At 40.1% G+C, this 18875-nt stretch overlaps 1 protein-coding gene across 1 annotated transcript in view; it reads left to right on the top strand.

Annotated features, from left to right (window-relative positions):
- Positions 1 to 3002: 3002 nt before the first annotated feature.
- ntsr1 (neurotensin receptor 1 (high affinity)) overlaps positions 3003 to 18875 on the top strand; it is a 63591-nt gene continuing 47718 nt past the window's right edge. Inside the window, exon 1 of the mRNA XM_068339436.1 lies at positions 3003 to 3722. Coding sequence (XP_068195537.1) covers positions 3078 to 3722 — 645 coding nt within the window. The 5' untranslated portion in view covers positions 3003 to 3077. The remainder of the gene's footprint in view (positions 3723 to 18875) is intronic.

Genomic DNA, 18875 nt, shown 5'->3' on the forward strand with positions numbered 1-18875 from the left:
CGTTATACATATATAGATAGAGTAAAAGCTTAATAATGATGTAATTTTACTTATAAATCTGGTAGAGTTACAAAATATTTACTGCTAAAACAATCCTCCTTACATAGAAAAAAACGTTCCTTTTCAAAAATTTGACACACTGTGATTTAAGAAATAATTCTGATTATATTTAACACATTTGTCTTTTAATTTTAAATCTTATCCAGTTCACATGGTTTTCTCAGGTCATTTTACACGTAAATTCTGTACAATCACAAGATTTTTGCTACTTTGTACTCTGTGTTCCAACATTTTTAAAATAATTTGCTCAAATTCAAAGTAGGCCATATACTTTTCTAAAAACAGTCTTCAATTATAAAGGGCTTTAATGTTTCTTTTTGTTTGATATCTGCTTTCTCTATGGACAAGTTGCCAGTTAATCCAAGGGCCGCATCATATTTATTAATTTAAGGTCAATAACTCAGTTCACACACATTGCATGCTTTTTTTCTGTAGGGAAGCAAGACAGACAGCGAAAACAAGCAACTCATACAGAAAATTCTCATATCAAGTGGATTTGAACCCAGAATCTTGCTGTGAGGCAACAATGCTTTAATGGCATGATGACACCATCACCTATGAAGCCATGAGAAATTGCATGAACAACTTAAGCCAACATTCAATATTACCCAGCAAACACTCCATGAAATATGGATAATTATGACAAAAATACTAAAACATGAATTGATGCAACATTGAAGAGAAAAGTTGTAGTTTGTCTATCACATTAAATACGTTATAAATTGATACAGACCCCCCCAATAAAAAACTCAAAAAACACACACAAAAAATGAAAACAAGAATAAATGTTTTGTGAGTACTGTATAGCCTATGTTTTTGTGTTTCTGAGAGATGAGGAAAAGACCATGCCTGATCAAATCCACATGAGGTGATGTGGTCACAGTACACTAAACAGGTAAAGCTTGACTTATTATATGTGAAATAATGAATATACAACGTATGTAAATGCTGCTCTGTTCACATACCAACACCTGGTCCAAGAGCAGATGTGGTCACATGACTTCATTTCAGCACCTCCATTCAGATTTCATCTCATGTAACAATTCTAGAAGGGAGAAAGTGAATTGATTTGGTTTAATTGTAACAATAAAAACCTGCAACTATGTTTCTATTTGCAAATATATGTCACTAAGCAATTAATGTATATTGAATGACAGAAAATAATTTTATGTATTATTACTTTCCGTAATTTAACCACATTTAGATTATTTTTGTTAATATTAAATTGAAAATTTATATAAGTATTATAAAAGTCATTATCTGTGAAATTACACTGTCTTCAATTGTTTTGAAGGTAACAAACTATTATACAACAGTTAAATACAGTATGTCTCCTGATATTATAAGCGGTTAAAACCATTTTCATTCAGTATTCATATTGGGAAATTTTACATTGTATACTGTGCCACAAGAGGACACAAGCCAGTGTCTTATTGTGCCGGTCCCAAGCCCAGATAAATACAGAGGGTTGCATCAGGAAGGGCATCCTATGTAAAACTTTTGCCAAATCAAACATGCGAATCAAACCTATGACTTCCATACTGGATCGGTCGAGGCCCGGGTTAACAACGATCGCCATCGGTGCTGCTGACCTAAAGGGTGCCAGTGGAAAGAGGATTACTGTTGGTTGAAGAAAGAGAGAAGGAAAATGTGCCCGTAAGAAGAGAGAGAAAAGGAACGCCAAGAGTATAGGACTGAGAGTAGGGATGTTGAATGTTGGAACTATGACAGGAAGAGGTAGAGAGTTGGTTGACATGATGCAAAAGAGGAAGGTAGACATACTGTGTGTCCAGGGGGAAAGGTAGCAAGGCTAGACGTTTAGGAGCAGGGTTCAAGTTGTTCTACCATGGTGTAAATAGGAAGAGAAATGGAGTAGGAGTTATCTTGAAGGAGGACTTTGTTAGGAAAGTCCTGGAGGTAAAAAGAGTGCCAGATAGAGTCTGAAGCTAGAAATCGAAGGTGTGATGTTCAACGTTGTTAGTGGGTATGCTCCACAGGCAGGATGTGAGCTGGAGGAGAAGGATAAATTCTGGTTGGACTTTCATGAAGTAATGCAGTGCATACCGAGAAGTGAGAGATTTGTCATTGGAGCAGACTTCAATGGACATGTTGGTTCAGGAAACAGAGGTGATGAGGAGGTGATGGGCAGGTTTGGTATCCAGGAGAGGAATGCAGAAGGACAGATGGTGGTTGACTTTGCAAAAAGGATGGAAATGGCTGTAGTGAATACTTTCTTCCAGAAGAGGCAGGAACATAGGGTGACCTATTAGAGTGGAGGTAGGAGCACACAGGTAGACTACATCTTGTGTAGACAGTGTAATCTGAAGGAGATTGCTGTGGCAACCCCTGAAGGGAAAAGCTGAAAGGGAAAGAAGGAAGAAGATACTATTGAAATATATGCCAGTTTTCTCAAAATCCATGTAAAGACCCATTATTTCATTTCCTGTTACGTGTCATTCATTTTAGAAAGGCATTTACACAAATAAACTTGATAAATATTTACAATTATGTTTTCGTTTTATTTTGTATTATACATTATTTATCGTTTATTTGTTTGCTTACAGGGAGTACAAAACCCAGTACGTCATAAAAATCCACTCTGATAACCAGTTGAAATTGATTTCCCTGCAGCGCTTTGACCCACGCTACTGCACTGTTAGTAAACCGATTTACGCGTGGGTTTTCTTTTTAAATCTCACTGTGGCATTTCTTACTTCTGCGCTGAAGTGAGACAGAAAATAAACAGTTAGTGCAAAACACAAGTCAACATCTCTCTCAAAGCAGACCGGACTTTTCTGTTCCAGCCGCGACATGAACGGACACGAAAACCGGATGGCTGTGCGTCATCGGAGCGGATCCAATAACGAACACGCCTCCTGCGGTGCCAAATGTTAAAGGTGTTCTTCCCCGACTCCCACATACACTGCCCGGTTGATAAACCAGTGGAGGTGTTCACTCACTTGACACACTCGCGCTTTGCATTTCCTTCTTTCCACACAAATCCATATAGATGCAGGATGGATTTAAACTTCACGGTTGGCTTTGGAGCTTTTACGCAGCGACTGTTCGACAATAACTCTCTGTTTCCACCTGACAACAACACCGCCACCTCCAAAACAGAGGAGGACTTGGAAGTCAACACGGACGTTTATTCCAAAGTGGTGGTCACTGTTATATACATTTCTCTGTTCGCCGTGGGCTCGCTGGGGAACTCCGTCACGCTGTACACACTTCTGACCAGAAAGACCGTACACAACCTCCAGAGCACCGTGCACTACCACCTGGCTAGCCTTGCGGTCTCGGACCTGCTTATCCTCGTGCTCTCCATGCCCATCGAACTCTACAACTTCATATGGTTCCACCACCCGTGGGTTTTCGGGGACGCCGTATGCCGGGGTTACTACTTCCTCCGGGACAGTTGCTCTTACGCCACCGCACTGAACATCGCCAGTCTGAGCGTGGAGCGCTACATGGCCATCTGCCACCCGTTCAAAGCGAAGAGCATCATGTCCCGCAGCCGCACGAAGAAGCTGATCAGCGCCTTGTGGCTCGCCTCCTTTGTCCTCGCCACACCGATGCTCTTCGTCATGGGCCAGGTGACGAAAGGTGAGAAGATCTGCACTGCCATCGTCTCTCCAGTCACAATGAAGACTGTTCTTCAGGTAAGACTGACAAAATAGAATAAAAATCAAAGGCGAGATGCATCTATTATTTTAGTTACACTCGTTTTACTAATTTCACTGAGCGGATAGTTTATTTCTGCCAGGAATTAAATGAGGTCGACCAAAAGCAGCAATACATTTGATGTATAATCAAATAATCATTTGCTGATATCGACACAGACAGTCAAATAGATATGCTTTAATAATCCCAAACTGGGAAATTCACGTTATCAAAAATGATCAATTCATAATCAGATTGTCTAATATCAATCAGATGATCAGTTGCTGATTTCAAATAATTACTTCTTAAAACCAAAACATTGATTTGTTATATCAGTTAATCAGTTCATAACAGATTATCAATTGCTGTTGTTTTTTATAACAGATGATTAATTGATATCAGATCATCAGTTGTTCATATTGGATCATCACTAGTATTTTATCATCATTTATTAGTATGACTGTTGTTTGATAAAATCATCAGACAGTAATAAAATATCAATCATCATTTTCAGATTAGTTCTTAATTTGAGTTGTTTTTAAAAAAAAAATACTGATTCTGATCCCTCTAGGTACACTCTAGTTAGTTGAATATCATGCATATGTATGTATGCACAAGCCCTAATCAATATTTAATCATATGATCATATTTCAGTATCAGATTATCAGATTCTAATATCAGATTAGTGCTTCTTAAAATGAAATGATCAGTGTAATGTTGCTTGAATATCTCATTAGAGCAGTGAAATGATTGGTTGTTGGTTTGATAAATTAGTGATCTGTACTGAGATTGGCTCTTGCTTTATAATCCAAAACTGTTTAAATCAATCAACTGGACTTTTTTGAAAGTTTCTTGAAGATTTTTCACCTCTCATCCAAGAGGCTTCTTCAGTTCTGATGGTGACTGGTCTTGTCTCAGCTTATTAACCCTGTGGAGTGTGGTCAGTGCTAATCACATTCCAACGACTGTAGTTGAAAACCGTCTGGCTCCTCAACAATGGTTGATGGAGGTGTCAGGTGGTGTCAAAGGGGGGTCGTTGAAATACGAGTTTCACCGAGCCTTTGTATACTCATGAGGTTCACCGCAATTGGCTCTTGCTTAATTGTTTTATTGATTACACCTGCCATACCACTACATAAGACCTGCTACATTTGGTATCATGCTCTCTGCACAAGTATAAAAGTATACAGCAGTCCAGCTTGTCTGTCCGTCATTTCTACAACCCTATAATGAGTTGCACTTCATATGAACAAATTTGGCCAAAAATACATGCTAAAATAAATGAATAATACAATACAGAATAATGCAACTGACAGGTGTACGAACATCAACTGTGTCTACGAACAGGTAAGACTTCAAATAATTTAATCCAATGTCAGTAATATTGTGCCATGTCTGGGCATATATATATATATATTTAAAAAAAAAAAAAAAATATATATATATATATATATAGTAGCCGCAAGCGGGCACAAGCCAGTTTCTTATTGTGCCGGTCCCAAGCCTGGATAAATGCAGAGGGTTGCATCAGGAACGGCATCCGGTGTAAAACTTTTGCCAAATCAAACATACGAATCAAACGTAGACTTCCATTCCGGATCGGTTGAGGCCTGGGTTAACAACGACCACCATCAGTGCTGTTGACCTACAGGTGCCGGTGGAAATTGGACTACTGTTGGTCGAAGAAGGAGAGGAGGAAAGTGTGTTCATGGGAATAGGGAGAAGCTAAACACCAAGAGTATAGGACTGAGAGTAGGGACGTAAAATTTTGGAACTATGACAGGAAAAGGTAGAGAGTTGGTTGACATGATGCAGAAGAGGAAGGTAGACATACTGTGTGTCCAGGAGACCAGGTATAAAGGTAGCAAGGCTAGAAGTTTAGGAGCAGGGTTCAAGTTTTTCTATCATGGTGTAGATAGGAAGAGAAATGGAGTAGGAGTTATCTTGAAGGAGGAGTTTGTTAGGAATGTCCTGGAGGTAAAAAGAGTGTCAGATAGAGTGATGAGTCTGAAGCTAGAAATCAAAAGTGTGATGTTCAATGTTGTTAGTGGGTATGCTCCACAGGTAGGATGTTAGCTGGAAGAGAAGGATACATTCTGGTTGGACTTTCATGAAGTGATGCAGAGCATACCTAGAAGTGAGAGAGTTGTCATTGGTGCAGACTTCAATGGACATGTTGGTGCAAGTAACAGAGGTGATGAGGATGTGATGGGCAGGTTTGGTATCCAGGAGAGAGGAACTCAGAAGGACAGATGGCAATTGACTTTGCAAAAAGGATGGAAATGGCTATAGTGAATACTTTCTTCCAGAAGAGGCAGGAACATAGGGTGACCTATAAGAATGGAGTTAGGAGCACACAGGTAGACTACATCTTGTGAAGACAGTTTAATCTGAAGGAGATCAGTGACTGCAAAGTAGTGGTACGCGAGAGTGTAGTCAAATAGCATAGGTTGGTGGTGTGTAGGATGGCTCTGGTGGTGAGGAGGATGAAGATGGCAAAGGCAATGCAGAGGACGAAATGGAGGAAGCTGAAAGAAGAGTGTTGCATGACTTTCAGGAGGAGTTAAGACAGGCTCTGGGTGGTCAGGAGGTGCTTCCAGATGACTGGACAACTACAGCTAATGTGATCAGGGAGACAGGAAGGAGAGTACTTGGTGTGTCTTCTGGAAGGAAAGTAGATAAGGAGACTTGGTGGTGGAATGAGGAGGTACAGGAGTGTATACAGAGAAAGAGGCTAGCTAAGAAGAAGTGGGACACTGAGAGGACTGAGGAGAGTAGACAGGAGTACAGGGAGATGCAGCGTAAGGTGAAGGTAGAGGTAGCAAAGGCCAAACAAGAAGCTAATGATGACTTGTATGCTAGGTTGGACAGTAAGGAGGGAGAGACTGATCTATACCGGTTGGCAAGACAGACAGAGATGGGAAGGACGTGATGAGGGTGATTAAGGATAGGGATGAAAGTCTAAAGACAGGTGCCAGTAGTGTGATGGGAAGATGGGAAGAGTAAGAACATAGACTAGAAGATGTGGCTGTTGTGGACTAGGAAGTAGCAAAGATTAGTCAGGATGAAGTGAGGAGGATATTGAAGAATATGAAGAGTGGAAAGGCATTCGGTCCTGATGATATACCTGTAGAGGTTTGGAAGTGTCTAGGGGAGGTGGCAGTAGAGTTTCTGACTGGGTTGTTCAACAGGATCTTAGATAGTGAGAAGATGCCCGAGGAATGTAACACAACCCTAACCCATAGAATGCAGTTATGGGAAAGAGTAGTGGAAGCTAGACTAAGGGCAGAAGTGAGCATTTGTGAGCAGCAGTACGGTTTCATGCCAAAAAAAATGTAATACAGATGCAGTATTTCTTTTGAGGATGTTTATGGAGATGTACAGATAAGGCCAGATGGAGCTGCATTGTGTTTTTGTAGATCTGGAGAAAGCTTATGACAGGGTGCACAGAAAGGAACTGTGGTATTGTTTGAGGAAGTCTGAAGTGGCAGAGAAGTATGTTAGAGCGGTGCAGGACATATATGAGGACTGTAAGACAGTGGTGAGGTGTGCTGTAGGTGTGACAGAGGAGTTCAAAGTGGAGGTGGGACTGCATCAGGGATCAGCTCTGAGCCCATTCTTGTTCGCTATGGTGATGGACAGGCTGACAGATGAGGTTAGACATGAATATCCATGGACTTTGATGTTTGCAAATGACGTTGTGATCTGCAGTGAGAGCAGGGAACAGGTGGAGGAGAAGCTAGAGAGGTGGAGGTTTGTCCTGGAAAGGAGAGGAAGGAAGGTTAGCTGCAGTAAGACAGAGTACATGTGTGTGAACGAGGAGGTTTATGGATGTAGTGAAAGAGGACATCAAGGTAGTTGGTGTGAGAGAAGAGGATGCAGAATACAGGATTAGATGGAGGCAAGTGATTCGCTGTGGCGACCCCTGAAGGGAAAAGCCGAAAAGAAAAGAAGAAGATATACATACAGTATATATGTATATATTTATATACATATACAAGATGTAAAGAGTACGGATGTAAAAAGGCTATGACTACGATATACAGTAGGAATGAATATACAGCACAGTACAGTAATTCCTTGTTACTGTTCATGCGTTCCAGGACCACCCGTGAAAAATGAAATTCCGTAATATAGTGACAAACTATTTTATTATTTATGGTAATTTAAATGTTTATGAACCCCCCCCCCATACTGATATTAAACCACCTTATATCTGTATTACCTTTACTTACACTTTTATAGCCTTGTAACACCCAGTGTTTCTTATGGTAGGCAAGGATAGCGCACACAATATTCCGTGAACACTCTTTATTTGACGTCCAGCCATAACAAGTAACAAACAACCATAAAAAGTAACAAACAAGAACTGACAACACTTTCACCCTCGATCTCTCGCCCCCTTCTCAGTCTCACAAACCCAAGCGGAACACACTTGTAGGCCAACTCAGGGCAACACACACACAACAGAACAACACGGGTTATCATAGACTGTTTAAAACACTTTAGTATTCAAGAATAGTTGCAGGAGGAACCGTGAGTCTCAAAATGCAGCGCACACACAGATGCTGTCAGCTGTCAGCATACGCGTCAAGTATCATATGACTACTTACTAAAAATCTGTGATGAATCTTGAGTGCAAATAAGCGATGGGATACTGTATACAGAAACAGTTGTGATGTTTACAATGATAAGGGTACCATTAACAGTATGCACATGATGTAGCAAATGGGAAATGTGATAAAACAGTGATAAGTCCAGTTCACATTGTTGGGGTTGGGGGGGGGGGTGAATTAAGTGGTGTTAGGCGTGACGGGGGGCAGAGTTCAGCAGGGAGACAGCTGTCGGGAAAAAAACTGTTGCTGAACCTGGTGGTTTTGTCTGAAGGCTCCTGCTGTCCCAGGGGGCAGGAGGGAAAACAATCTGTGTGCTGGGGGGCAGGAGTCCTTTATGATGCTTGATGCTCTCTAGAGACAACACTTTCTTTAGATGTCCTCAATGTCAAGAAGTAGGGCTCCAGCAATACGCTGGGTGTTTTTCACCACCCTCTGCATGGCCTTCTGGTCCAAGAAAGAGCAATTCCCATACCAGACTATTAGCCAAATTTGCTAATAGTCTGGTTTTGTTTTTTGTTTAGCTCTGAAGAGGAAATCTTGCTACCAGTTACTGTCCAAGCCCACTAACAACTATACAATAAATTTTGTGCACAAAGGAAAAAATAAACAATTAGTAAATTTGTACAAAAAGTACAAACTATAAGGCTTAGTTTGATGGGGTTTTTCCAGAAATCCCATGTTTAGCTGTTCTCAGATGCTATATATGCTCGCTCACAGCCAGCTGGACATTATCTGAACAATGTCGCACTTATGGAGTTACTTACTGATGTTCTAACGATTGTCTGCTCCTTTACAAATAAAATGAACTACCGACATCTGGATTCCCATCAATATGTGGTGTTTGCTACAAGAGAAAATACACTGGACCTTGCCTACAGAAACATCTAGTGAGCAGGTTTTCAGAGCAGCACCTCAGCTTCACCTTGGCTCGTCAGGACCTGTCTGTTATGTTAAAACCAGCAAATAAGCTGCTGCTGATTGGAGAGAAACCTAGTGTAATGCAAGTTAGATTCATATTAGAGGGGGCTGCAGAAACACTACAGGAATGCTGTGGATGTACAAACATATTTAGGACAGCAGATACCTAGGACCACAATGTCAGTGTAGATGAGCATGCCATGTCTGTTTCAAGATACATAAAGAAGTGCATGAAGGATGTCACTGTCTTCTAAAACATCCTCACCTTGGCACAACCATAAACCTTGGATTTCAGTAGAGGATCTTCAGCAGACCATGCTGAAAGACGAGGAACCTGGCACCTGCTCAGGGAAACCCTTGACCAGCTGGCCCCTGTTCTGACAAACATATCTAGCACCTCCCTGAACCAGGCCATTTTTCCATCTTGACAGCCATGATCATACCAGCACCCACAAGTCCGCAATAAAATGTCTGAATGACTACCGCCTTGTTGTACTTTGATAATGATGAAGTGCTTTAAGCTCATAAAGCATTATATGGTTGTCAAAGTACCATCTGGTTTTGATCTGTGTCTATATGTTTATCAACCCAAAACGCTACATAGAGGATGCCATTTCCTTTTCACTCCATCTGAGTCCACAACACCATGTGGAGAAGAAAACCTTCATGCAGATGTTTTTTCTTGATTTCGGGTCAGCTTTAAAATAATAAACCAACCATATCATCATGTATGATGATGATACAACAGCAGTGGGCCTCATCTAGAATGACAACATCCGGGCCTACACAGAAGAAGAAGAGTACCTGTGGAACTTCTTCTGTGTCAGCAAAACACAGGTCATCATCAAATTCAGAAAGAAGCAGCCCAGTCACCTTCTGCTGTATATCAGCAGCTCAGCAGCAGAGGTCTTGGAGAGCACAAAGCTCCTGGGAGCGCTCATGATGAACACAGTAACGTGCCAAAACCACAGGATCTTTGGGAAAGAAAGCATAGAAGCGTTTGCCCTTCCTCTGCAGGATGAGACTCACACCTTCTCCCTTGTCGCCTGATCACCATTAACAGGAGCGCCACTGAGTCTCTAACAACCAACTGCATGTCTGGGTGGTGCTACAGCTTGAGATGGGAAGCTCATTCAGAGAGTGGTGAGTAAGCACTGTCCACCCTGGACATGGGATGCAGACACTGTCTCACAGGAGGTAATGACATCATCAGAGACGCCAGGCCTCCACACAATGGACTGTTCTCACTGCTCAACTCTGGCAGGAGGCGTCACAGTGTGGGGAGCAGAACAGCCAGATTCACTAACAGTTTTGTCCTCCAGGCCATGGTATACTAGATCAATCAATCAACCAATCACCCCACCTACCCTAACCCTACCCCTACCCCTACATAGAAAGTCTGTTTATTTGAAGTGTATAACTTGCTCAAACTGGGTCATAAAATCGACCCTAATTACACCAATCATCACTGCTACTGGAAATTGAATTGTCAAAATTAATTTTACTCCTCTGCTGAATCTCCTTCAGTAACTCCAGCACTGACAGTTTGGTCGTCTTTACCATCATAAAATTGAAGAAATCAGTCAGATGCATCCCAGCCAACCCCAAGGCAAGAGCTATGTAGTGTAAACGAAAAAGGTACGTAATGCACAACTGGCAACCTCCAAGGGAAGCACTGAGAGGATTACACTCATGTATTGTGGGAGAAAGAGGGGAGTGATGTAGACGTGTGAGATAAAGCTCAGGTTTCTGTGCAAAATGTGAAATGCTGAGGACTGGGGGGACAAAAATAATCCATGCAAATGAGGTTTTAGTGAGCAAGCTGTGGTTGCCTGACCAGAAAATTTGTGGATGGATTCAAAATGACTGTGAAATGGTAAGAAAATAATATATAATAATCTTAGAACAACATGATTTGGGTTTCATTGTGAAAGATTTGATTTGACGTGAGACTTGACAGGCTGGATGTAGAATCTGAATTTTGGCTCACTGATTTCTGTGCAACAAAATAATTACCAAACAATTGTACAAAAGACACTTAGATTACTGTTTTGCAAGCACTATTGTCCTGTTGTAGAGGCAAAAAACCAAAAAAACCCTAAGCTATTAAATGAATTAGAAAGGTATTAATGTTGCTGAACTCTCTGTACTGTACATCACAGTCGCGCAAGATTTATGGAAAGTCTGTGAGTCACAAGTGAGCGACTGAGAGACACTTTCACCATTCTGTCTCAGAATGAGGCTGTTATTCAGAATGAATGATATTGCTCCGCAGGACATACTGTATGAGGAAAGACATATTTGGACAGGTTTATTTTCAGTGCCTGGATGAATGAATGGAATGAAACTCTGCCAACTTTAATGCATATTTGGAATGATGGTGAAGTTGTAATGATGAGTTGTGTATTTTGTGTAGCTGTGTTTGGAATGAGACAAAAGAAAAAAAGGGCTGGTGTTTATCTGCCACTAGCAGATAAACTGGCTGGTGTTTATCTGCCCATGTCTCCAGTTTTCATGTTTCTATGTCATTATCATTAATAATTATACTATATCTACAGTATGAGGTTTTATAATCCACTTCCCCGTAACCTGTCTGCTTTGTCTCCTGCACTACACTACAATGATATGTTTTCTTCTAATTGTCTTTCCTCCTTTGTAGTCTTTACTTATATTTTCATTGTATTCTTTTAATAACTTTTACGCACCAGTTTGAATCAGAGCCAAGGCTAACAAAGTTGTCTTCTAAGGCTCTGGTTACTAGTGTTTATGGAATGTTTTTTGTTAATGTAGAAAATGTTCCCACATGAGAAGCTGTATGTTACAGTGATAAGACAGAACAATAAATACTTTGTGACAGCTGAGTCTGAGGACAGTGTGTAACAAGAGCAATGTGCTCCCAAACATTAGATTTCTGCACCAGCTGTATTAATTTGACAGATGAACTATGATCTGGTTCAGGAGGAGCCGTGTAAGTGTCCAATGGCCACCTGAGAAGGTGTGTGTGAGGGACAGAGAGAGAGAATGTGTGTGTGTGTGTGTGTGTGTGTGTGTGTGTGTGTGTGTGTGTGTGTGTGTGTGTGTGTGTGTGTGTGTGTGTGTTGAACTCCTACTATGGCAAATATTACTGACACATCCCAGCATCTCATGCAGTATTCCCATCTCTGTGAATACTGCATTTCACCAACCATTTTCTTTCTGATCCATTGGACTGAATTTCTAAAAGTGGGGTTTATTGTCAGAACGTAATAGATAAATTATAATATAATTATATTTTATTTCAGTTCATGATTTTATTGCAAACTCAAAACACTTTGATACCATTAACAAAATTAATGAAGTACTGCAATGCATGAGTTTACACATTCAAAGTCTGTCTAGCAAACAAACATACAACACACACTCAACACCCTATCATATGTTTTCTCTTAATCTATTCTCCTCTTTCCCATTACTTATAGATAGATAGATAGATAGATAGATAGATAGATAGATAGATAGATAGATAGATAGATAGATAGATAGATAGATAGATAGATAGATAGATAGATAGATAGATAGATAGATAGATAGATAGATAGATAGATAGATAGATAGATACTTTATTAATCCCGGAGGAAATTGTATATATTGCTATGACTGATCAATTTTACTCTTCCCCTCATTTTCTAAGATTGAGTTAAAGAGTCTACAGACTTACTGCCAGCTCAACTAACGTTTCCATATCAGAACTATCACCTTTCACCATCACAATTTTGCAACGACTTTCACTTAACTGTATATTCACTGAATTAAAAGTGTTGAAAAGCCCTTCTACATTACAGTTCACAGTATGGCTTTTCTCAAAATAAAACATGTTTTTCTCTATAAGGTTGAAGTTATCTTTATTATTTTTTGATTAACTTGTCTGGTACATTTAGTGAAAAGGCTGGAGAAACAGGTTTTTGATAAAAGAATAAAAGAGACAAGTGAATATTATTTTAATACTAAATATAAATATACTGAATACTGAATAAAAGTTATGTATTCCCTGCAAATTAATTCAAATAATGAAACATTTGCTAGAGTGGCTCAGTGGTAGAGCGCGCGTTAGGGCGGGTCGTCCAATGTTTCAAAGATCGGCGGTTCGATTCCCGCTCCCACCCAAAAGAACACCCGGAGGTAAGCTGACAGTGGGAGGTGTCAGCTCCCCTCCAGAGCACTGCTGAGGCACCCTTGAGCAAGGCGCCGTCCCCCTTACAAGTTGCTCATTTGGGCGCACCACAAAGGAGCTGCCCGCCACTCTACCTCCTCTGCATGCGCGTACAGGCCCCGTGTGTGTGTGTGTGTGTGTTCAGGGCCTGTACACACATATACAGTACATGCGTAATTTGAACTAACTAGAGTGTGCCACTAATTTCCCTGCTAGGGTTATAATTAGTATGTAAAATAAAATAAATAAATAAATATATTTTATGTAACAGGGTTTGAGGAGCTAAACTTCAGAACACCATTCTCATTTTCATCTAATATTTCAATTATGTCAGTTTACTCTTCCCCAAAACATCACTGTTTTTGTTTAAGTTTGCCTCACAAAATGAAATAAGCAATACTTCCTTCCACTTCACACGGTCCATTTGTTTTTAAAGGGATGATGCCAGAAAAATGGGAACATGTCCCTCATCAACTTCCCTTTCTTGTAGATTCTATGGTTCGACCTTCTTGGTCAGATCCATGGTGAAATGGGTTCATGTTGTCTCACAGACCTGCAGCTTTTCGATCATCCTCTACATGTCATGGCTGTCCTAACATTGTTTTTGACAAATGTATTCTTCATAAGCTCTGGTCTATTTTGCTTTGTTTTTTGTTTTGATTGTTGCTATAATATCTGGTGAAAAATAACAGGAAGAGTCTGCAGGGACTGCATAGAGACTGTATCAAAACATCAATACATGGGCCTTCTGTGGGAAAATTCCCAGGCCATAATGCCACAGGGAAATTTAACACAATTACAGCAAAGTAAAGTAAAACATCTAAAATCATGAATGCAGTGTGCATGACTTGATGCACTTTTTTAATCAGCTTGTTATTTAAAAGTGACTCAGATTTTTCTGCTACATTTATGTTCCAGTTGCTATGTTCAGTTTGGTATGCGTTCTTACCTTGGCATTTACACCTGGGAGTTTCAATAAGTGGTCTCCTGCTGGCTTGAGGTCTCTGCTTGCGTTATACAAGGTCTTACTATTTGTGTAGATAGATGAGTTTAGACTGTTGAATAGACCAAGTTACAGCAGTAAAGGACTTTGTGAATTACTTTTTGATTGTCGGACACAATCCGTTTACATCAACAGACAGGAATAGAAGGAGGTTATGTCATAACTCTGGTTTGTTGTGTGGATGATGACCCTATATTTAAGCAAAGCCAACACTAAAAATGACCACAAACATCATTCCATGGAAAAAGCATGTGATCAACAGCTCTTCTAAGAATAACCTCATATTTTAAATATTTTACTGCATCCCACTGGCCCAAAGGAAGCCCAACCAATGAAATGCACATCAGCACTAAGATTTGATTGTTTTGCAGTCTTTTATTGATTTCAAATTATCGTTTTTTGCATCACTGCAAAGTGAGATTACTTTGTAATATATGATGATGGTGATAATTATTATTATCCATCCATCTTCTTGAAGAAAACGAGGTGACCGTAATCATTTCATCTTCAGCCACTTCCTTGCGGGTCACAGGTCTGTTGGAGCCTATCCCAGCTGGGTACAAGTTAGAGATGGGATACACCCTGGAAGCATCGCTAGGGCTTTGTGGGCCACACATAGACAGACAACCACTCACACACACATTCACACTTACAGACAATCTGGTGTGATTAATTCACTTCAATTTCATGCTTTTGGAGGTGAGGGGAAGCCGGAGAACCTGGAGAGAACACGGAGAGAGCCCACAGGGAGAACATAAAAAGCTCAGTGCAGACAGGAATCAAACCCAAAATCTTCTTCCTGTGAGGCAACATTGCTACAAACTGCCACTTTGCTGCCCCAATATTTTTATTAGTAGTAGCAGAAGTCGTAGTAGCAGCAGCAGTAGTAGTAATAATAGTAGTAGTAGCAGTATTAATTTTATTAATTTTATTAGTGTAGTATTAATTTTATTAGTGTATTATACTACTGTTATTGTTAAGAAAAATCATCCTTCTTATTAATAAAGTAGAAGATAATTCCTTTAATGTCATCATATACAAATGTACAACGGAATTCTTAGACAACTCTCTGTGCAGAAAGACTCAAGTGTGACTTTAAATTAAAAAAAACATGAAAAAAAAACACATGTGCAAAAAATCCAGTAATTCTTAAAAATATATTGATAATGAGCTGTCAGGACTATACAATGTACTGTGTGACAGAGGGTTCAGTAGCAGCTATTACGATGAGGGCATTGCACAGGGTTCCTCACTGGGAAGGACTTCCAACAGAATGTCAACCTTTACTTTCGGAGTACTGTGTTCGGTACTCTGATTGCACTTAAGAACATGTTGATTAGTCTAGAGGTTCATGCCTTGATGGACCTGTACCTCTTCCCAGAGGGCAACAGTGAGAACATGCTGTGGGTGGGGTGTGAACTGTGAGTGGTGGTGCTTGTGGCTCTACGCAGACATCTGGTGTTATAGATGTCCCACAAAGAGGATAACTGTACACTTACGACCCTTTGCGCTGACTTTGGGACCCTTTCCAGAGCCTTCCTGTCAGCCTGAGAGCAGCTGTTAAACCACACCAGTATATTGTTGGTGAGGATGCTCTCTACAGAACACCTGTAGGACAGAAACAGGTCCTGGGACGTGTATACTCTTCTCAGGGACCTTAGACAGTATATACACTGATGCACCTTTTTCCAAAGGACATTGGTGTTAGTGCCCCATGTAAGGTCCTCTGAGATGTGTGTTCCCAGGAATTTGAAATCGCTGGCCTGTTCCACCAGGTCCCCCTGGATTAGAAGAGGCGGGGGATCCTCCGTCTTCCCCCTGAAGTCCAGGACCATCTCCTTGGTTTTTGAGGAGTTCAGTGACATGTTGTTGAGGGAGCACCAGGTGGTGGAGGTTCAAAATCTTGTCCCTGTAGAAGGAGGTCCTGAAGGACCTCCTCCTTCAGGAGGTTTTATTAAGAATAAAAATCGTAAGCATCCAGCAGAGGATTCAGTATAGTATTAGATATTTTTGATTTCCTCAGTGCTGGTCTTTCTTTTCTCTTATAATTGGTTCACTCTTCCTCTATATCTTTTTAATTTTTTTAGTTTATTCTTACTTTTGTCTTCCCTTTTGTTTTCACTATCCATTTTTTCCTCGTATAGAGAACATTTTGAACATGGAAGTACCTCAAACCTCTCGCTAAAACGTTTCATTTAGGCAGAAAAGTCTTTCAGAATTTTTTTTATTCCCTTGAAGTGCAGTAAAGTGAGAATTTTTAGTCTTTATTCGACAGTAAACATGAAACAAATATATTCTTACTGAAAAAAATATTTCTTTATTATACATAGTGCGCCCTCGGTCTTTGTGGTTAATGCGTTCCAGGAACCACATGCAACTGAAGAATTCGCGATCGAGATCAATAATCTATTTATCTTATTATTTACAGTAATTTAAATGTTTATGAACCCTCCCCATACTGATATTAAACCACTTTCTATCTGTATTGCCTTTTCCCACACTCTTACCGACTGTTTAAAGCACTTTTGTGTCTTACGAAAGCCCGAGGTTGACGGACCAAAGCGCACTTCCGGAAGCCGTCAGCTAATAGAATGCATGTACGGTATCACGTGACTGCTACCAAAAATCAACAATGTCGCAAGCGTTGATGTGTGAATGCACACTGAATAGGGCATTGAACAATTAATATTCAAATAGAAAATCAGGGCTTTTGTTATGTTTGGTTACAAAATTTGTTAAGGAAAAATAAATGATAATATTTTCCGTATAGCTGGAGCAGTAAAACAATATAATATTAGTGTGGAACAACACTGTTCCACTCAGTAACTGTAGAGATACTGAAGGATGAGTTTCACCGTGGTTTCAGTTTAAGTAGAAAAGGATCTGAGTGATTTTCTTTGTTTTAGTCCCTCTAGTCATTTGTTCTGTACATTTCATTGTTTGGATTAAAGTCATGACACTTTTCTCTGACAATGACTGATGAAGATGGGGTTGATAAACTCAGTCCCTGCATGTTCTCCAAACATCCGATGTCTGTATTCCTTTACTACTGCAATAATAGCAATACTAATTATTCAGACTGACGTGATTTTGTTAAGAGTGAAATGATCTTCAACTTTTTCTTGAAAAACAGGCTAAAGAAGATTCCAATGTGATCCCGATTCTATCAGTACTTTTTCTACGGTCCAGGAATCAAATGATGAGGAGTAGACTATTAGAGAACTGTTACTTTCAGGATAACTGAATAAAGCTAGAGTTAAAAATGTACTTCTGTACTATATATGACGGTTCCACAAGAGAGGTGTCTAATAAATGAAGAAATGGGCTCCTATTCTACTTCCAGACACTCTGATGGTCTTACAGACAAACAAGCAATGCCTTCCAGCTCTGGCTGGTGGAGGCAATAAAGTAAACTAGCTGGTCTGTAAACAAACATTTTGACAACTGGGATTCTGCTAAAACTCAAGGCTCTAGAAATCTACATTAAGACTGTGGGAAGTTATCATTAAAGCCTCCTTCACATCCAGTGTATATTGTAAGCTTTCCTCTTTTAGAGAAAGCAATCCAGTATGATTTTGACCAAAGGACGAACAAGGCCTCTCTTATGTTTACATTCTTGCAGCAGTAGCTGACCTCTGAGTGACAAATGGCCTGAACACTGACATGTGTAACCATAATAATAATAGTCATTGCAATAGATTATAGATCAAGTCAGTTCTAACTGACTGGTAAAGGATAGAGGTGGGAGGAGCAGAACAAACCACAGCATTGTTTGGGGGACAACATTACAGTTGCTTAATTGTTGCAAGCATTGTCTGTGTTTACTGAGGTCAAATAACCTACTTTAGACCCACCTTAGGGGAAGTGATGCATGGGTAAGAAAAAAAGTCTTTTAAAAATGGCTAACCCAATTTTTTAATATCTTTCTCAGGAAATGGCAAATGACTCCCTTATTCAAATTTTTTCAAACCCCATTCATTCATTCATTCATTCTCTCTCTCTCTCTCTCTCTCTCTCTCTCTCTCTCTCTCTCTCTGTCTCTCTCTCTCTCTCTCTCTCTCTCTCTCTCTCTCTCTCTCTCTCTCTCTCACACACACACACACACGGATGAGCTTTGGACAAGACCAGTAATGATAATAGCCTCCTTGATCAATCACTTATTCTTTGATGGATACTGAAGGGTGTGTGATTCATGTAATTCATTGAAATGCATGGTATGTGGGAGTTTTTTAAACCTGCATTGTGGGTTATAGATACATGACAAATAGCCTTTCAATTTAAGCTTTAAAATGTTTGTAGGTTGGAGGCTACTACACAATTGTTATTGTACAGCCCAAGATACAGCCTGTAGACTGCTTCTCCATTGTAGTTGCATAAAGGCAGTTTTTTTTCTGTTGAATGATTGCCTTCATACTTCAAGAAATTT

Source organism: Antennarius striatus, chromosome 2, assembly GCF_040054535.1.
Source record: "Antennarius striatus isolate MH-2024 chromosome 2, ASM4005453v1, whole genome shotgun sequence".
Taxonomy (NCBI): domain Eukaryota; kingdom Metazoa; phylum Chordata; class Actinopteri; order Lophiiformes; family Antennariidae; genus Antennarius; species Antennarius striatus.